This window comes from Carcharhinus amblyrhynchos, chromosome 19 (assembly GCF_965287045.1).
Source record: "Carcharhinus amblyrhynchos chromosome 19, sCarAmb.v2.hapA, whole genome shotgun sequence".
Taxonomy (NCBI): domain Eukaryota; kingdom Metazoa; phylum Chordata; class Chondrichthyes; order Carcharhiniformes; family Carcharhinidae; genus Carcharhinus; species Carcharhinus amblyrhynchos.
In genome coordinates, this window is record NC_137342.1 from 37,799,182 (window position 1) to 37,804,612 (window position 5,431).

The following is a 5,431-nucleotide window of genomic DNA, read 5'->3' on the forward strand; positions in this document are numbered from 1 at the left end:
ATTTAAATTGAAATTAAGTTAATCTGGAATAAAAATGCTAGCTTTAGTAACATTGATTGTGAAATTGCTGGATTGTTGTTAAAAACCCATTTGGTTTACTAAATTCCTTTAAGGGAACTTGCCATCCTTGCTCTGTCAGGTCAACAGCAACACAACTGATTCTTCCCTCTGAAATGGCAGCTCACCAATTCCTTCTCAAGTACTATTAGGGATGTGCAATAAATACATCAATGGCCACACTCCTTCAATGAAATATGGAATATTCCACCACATGGATATTGATGCAGAGACTGGGTCATATTTGAGAAGGGATTGGATATACATGTGACATCAAAGAATATGAAAATCAATCTTTATGCCTTCTGCTAGATGTATAAACACTTCAAGATCTCTGCAATCCTCCAATTCCACATCAGATTTTAATTGCTCTACCTCACTAAGCCTCCAAATCTCTTTAACTCCCTCTATTCCTTTAAAATATCTGCAAAGTGTAGGTTTGACCAAGCTTTTGGTCATTTTTCCTACCATTTCCTTACACAGCTCTGTTAAATTTTGTTTCAAAAGACTCCTGAAGCACTTTGGGACATTTTGCTACATTAAAATAGGGCTAAGTGACAGTTGTTGTTTATAAGCACAGAAAACAGTTTTAGAATAAAAAAGTGTCAAAATAAGCCTGTGTAAGAAATGGATTGACGAGTAGGAAGCAGCTAATACTTGATGGGGGAGCAACAAGAAAGGCCAAGCGGCAGGTCGTGGGTTTGCTGTTGAAGTCATTAATACTCAGATTCAGGTGTAGACACTCAACAGAAGATGGAATTTGACCTATTTTGATGCACAAAAGAGAAAACCAGCAAGTAGAGAGAGTAGAAAATGTAACAAAAGCACAAGCAAGAGTATGCTAAAGAACACATGCAGCAAAGAAGAAAGCAGGAAAAAATTCCCTTTTAGGTAATTGTTGCAATGATATGATAGTTTATACATTTCTAATATTTTTAATTCAATAGAACCTGTAACTGTCAAATTGAGAATTATACAAACATTCATAAACTATGGCACCCTGTACACAGCACACGCTGCACAGTACAGACAAGAAAACTAATTGACCAATGTATTCACTCTTGATTAACAAAATCAGACTTTGTAGCTTGGTTACAAATGTAACTGGTGAGTTTATAGCTAGGTCAGTTAATAGGCTGCAGCGACTATGCCTGTAACATTATGTATTGCTGGAGAATTTGTCCACATGTCAAATGACTACTTTTTAAAAATACTGTCCTCTTCTAATACGACACAGAAGCAATGATGAGGCAGTATGTGACAGATGAGACAGGAAGTGCAGCACACAGTTTCAAGTAAATACTACAAATCTCTGGTGGGATTATCCATGATATGAAAGGTTACACTTGTATAACAGTATGTACGTTATTAACAAATGGACTGTGTAAAGTGTTAAGGAAACGTGACACTAACAGGGACTGCCTGCCTGCCAAACTATCTACTTGTAATATTAGAGATGCAACACAAGGTCTACATAGAACCGTCAGCAATATAGTCCATAATCTATGAAGTAGTTAGGCGGTGGAGCTCAAAACGACAAGGGTTTTGATTGAGTAAAAAAGAAAACCTGTTCCCATTGGCAAGTGAGCCAGTAAATATAGGATATGGATTTGCTCAGAAGTGGAAGCAGATCCAATGGTGACTTTCAGAACTGAATTGTATATATGCTTAAAAATACAAAAGTATAACCAACGAGCAGGAGTCAGCTATTCAGCTGCTTGAGACTTTCCCACTATTCAATAAGATCATGGCTGATCTGATAGTAACTCATGATAACCTATCACCCCTGTGCTTACCAAGAATCTTATCAATCCCTGCCTTAAAAATATTCCACAACTTTTACAGGAAGAGAGCTCCAAAGACTCATGGCCTTCTGAAAAAGGTGTTGTCTCATCTACCTTTTAACCCCTTATGTTTTAAAAAAAGTGACCCCCGAGGCCTATATTCTCCCATCCGAGTAAGCACCCTCTCCACATCTACCCCATCAAGATCCCACATGATCTTATGTTTCAATGAAATTACCACTTATTTTCTAATCTTCAGCAGATACAAGCCTAACCTATCTAACCTTTCCTCAAGAAAATCCACCCATTCCAGGTCTTAGTCTAGTTCTCTGAACTACTTCCAAAGCATTTGCATCTTTCCTAAAATAAGATGACATGTGATATAACAGTGCTTCCAATTGTGATCTCCTGTATGCTCTAAGTAACTGAAGCACAGCCTCCCTACTTTTGTATACAATTGCCTTCACGCTAAGTGTGAATGTATTAGTTTTCCTAATTACATGTTGTACCTGCATACAAGCATTTTGTGATTCATGCATGAGGACATTCATTCATCAGAATCTTGGAGCTCCGAAATCTCTCATCATTTAGATAATATGCTTTTTTATTCTTGCTGCCAAAAGACATTTTTACATTTTGCCATATTATGCTCCATTTTCCCACTCACTTAACCTATCTTCATATTTTTGTAATTTTCTTATGTCCTCTTTGCAATTTACATTCTTACTTATCTTTGTGCCATCAGCCAATGTGGTAACCATGCCTTCATCCAAATTATTTATTCAAATTGTAAAAGTTGAGGTCCCAACACTGATCTCTGTGGCACATCACTCATTATATTTTTGCCAACTTCAAAAAGAGACACTTATGTCTCCCCTATAACACGAGTTTTATTTCCCACAATAACCTGATGTGCCACTTCATCAAATGCCTGCTAGAAATCTAAGTACAGTACATCCATTGGTTCCCTTTATCTACAGCACAGGTTTCTCTAAGAGCTCCAATAAATTAGTTAAACATGATTTCCCTTTCACAAAGCCATGTTGACTATCTGATTATGTTGAGCTTATCCAAGCGTCCTTTGATAAACTCTAACATTCACCCTGACAGACGTTAGGCCTGTTGTTTCCCACTTTGAATAATGGGGTTACAGTTGCTATCTTCCAATCTTAATATGATCTTTCCAACATGGTTTGTAGCTGCTTCTGGGATATTACTTGTATCCTCTATAGGGAAAAATGCTGCAAAATCTCTGTTCAATTTATCTGTCTTGTCATTTTCCATCAATTGTCCAGACTCATTTTCTATAGGATCAATGCTCACAACGTTTAATATTTATGAAAATTCATATTTTTATATATCTGGCAAGATCTCTTGCACTTTAATTTTTCAGTTATCGTTTGATGTTCCTTCAATTCTGTCCAATTTTCTGACCTCATCTTCTTTTTCAGTGATATATAACTATGCTCAACCTTCCAAGTGGAAGAAATTTCTCATCTCGGTCCTAAACAGGCTTGTACTCGTTAGAGTTTAGAAAAATGAGGGGAGATCTCATTGAGACATATAAGATAATGAATGGGATGGATAGGATAGAGGTGGAGAGACTCTTCCCACTCAGAAAGGACAGTAGGACTAGGGGGCACAGCCTCAAGATAAAAGGGGGGGGGGGGGGGCAGTTTAGAACGGAGTTGAGGAGGAACTTCTTCACTCAAAGGGTGGTGAATCTCTGGAATTCTCTGCCCGTTGAAGTGGTGGAGGCTGCCTCGCTAAATATTTTTAAGACGCGGGTTGATGGGTTTTTGATAAGCGAGGGGATTAAGGGTTATGGGGAGAGGGCGGGAATGTGGAACTGAGCCACGACAAATCAGCCATGATATTATTGAATGGCGGGGCAGGCTCGAAGGGCTAGATGGCCTACTCCTGCTCCTATTTCTTATGTTCTTATGTTAAACAGTCAGCTCCTTATCCTCAGACTGTTCCCATGTTCTAGCCAGGGTAAGCAACCTCTTATTGTCTTTGTCAAATACATGCAGAATCTTTCACTGAGATTACCTCATGCTTCTAAACTCAAGTCACATTGCAATTTAATAACCCTCTCATCCTAGGAATTAGTCTAATAAACACTCACCACTCGGCAAGACCATCCTTCTTTGGTCAAAGGTGTCCAAAACTGTGCACAGTACTCCAGTTATAGGCTCTACAAAGCCCTACAGAATTACATTAAGATGCCTATATACGAGCAAGATACCTATATATATACGCACACACACACAATTTGGCAAGTTGTGTACTATTTATAAAATTATGACGATTGTCAGATGCAAATCTACTCATTTATGAATTCACATCTAGTCTAAACGCAATCGTATGTTACTAATATACATGTTTATTTTAAAAGTATATAACCGTTATAACATTTAAAATTAATACATTGGTATGCTTATACTGAACATTTATAGAATGCACTGGTATCTACATGACGTAAGGGGGAGCATGTGCAGACAGCGAATGCTATTTACACACGTTCAGGTCTCAATTTTCTTGAATGCTCCTTGCATACAACTGGCTATACAGGAGGACTCAATGGCCATAAAGAGCATCAGTTGGTTTATAGATGCAACAAAAAAAAAACTTAACTGCAAAATTATATACTGACCATGCTCAGATTAGCATTTCGAAACGAGCATTGGTCTAAAAAAAACTTCAAGGCTGTACAGCGGTTGTGAGCTGGGCGCAGTCCTCAGTTGAGCTGCAACAAGCAGCTGCCAGGCAGGGGGACTGGTTTTGATGACAAGTCACTGACCTAAACCGTTGACTCAGTTCTTCTCCAGACGCTTCCTGACCAGCATTTTATTTGAGTTCAGATTTCCACCATTTTGCTGTTGTAAAGAACTTGTTACAACTATAAAGGGTCCAAATCTGAATTTATCATATATACTTGGCAACAGCAACTAGAGCCTAACATGTACGAAGAGAGTTTGTTTGGCCTTCAGCAGTTTGCAATGGGTCACAGTTAGTTATGTTTCTGTACATAAGCAGTCCCGTTATTAATGAGAGGCTGGGTGGGGTGCTCGCTGCGACAGGGAGTGGACACTGACCTGGCGGCCCGGCCTGCGGCCTCCCGGTTACCTTCACGAACTGACTGAGGAGAGGCGGCGGCTCCGACATCCCCGCACAGGGGCCGGTCCCGGCAGCGGCCGCCGAGCGCCCCGACAGCCGGGGGAAATAAAACCCCCGCCACCGCCACCACCACCACCAACAGCAGCAGCAGCCCTCTACCCACTTCAAAATTAAATTAAAACAAAGAACCCAGCGCCGCCTCGCACTCAGGGTGCCGATTATTAGCCCCCGCTGCCCCCCGGCTGCCGCCGCCGATTCCCGGCCAAATCTCAAGCATCACATCCCGCTCTCCCCTCACAACACAAACAGACGCCGGAAACAACCAATCAGCAGCCCCCTCCTCAAAACCTCGCCGAATCACCGCCCACCTTATTGTAAGGTGAGCCGATTCAGTGATGGCCAATCGAGCTCCGAGTTAACCTCCCCCGACGGGCGAGGGGAATGTAACCGAACGCCGATATCATCGCTAA

The 5,431-nt window shown here is 40.7% G+C and overlaps 1 protein-coding gene across 2 annotated transcripts in view; it reads right to left on the reverse strand.

The window, feature by feature from the left end:
• klhdc10 (kelch domain containing 10) overlaps positions 1-5,262 on the reverse strand; it is a 44,221-nt gene extending 38,959 nt beyond the window's left edge. The window contains exon 1 of one of the 2 annotated variants that reach the window (XM_080207627.1): positions 4,940-5,262. In XM_080207627.1, coding sequence (XP_080063753.1) covers positions 4,940-5,009 — 70 coding nt within the window. In that variant the 5' untranslated portion in view covers positions 5,010-5,262. The remainder of the gene's footprint in view (positions 1-4,939) is intronic. The other variant, XM_080207628.1, reaches the window with a different exon arrangement.
• Between the last annotated feature and the right edge of the window lie 169 nt (positions 5,263-5,431).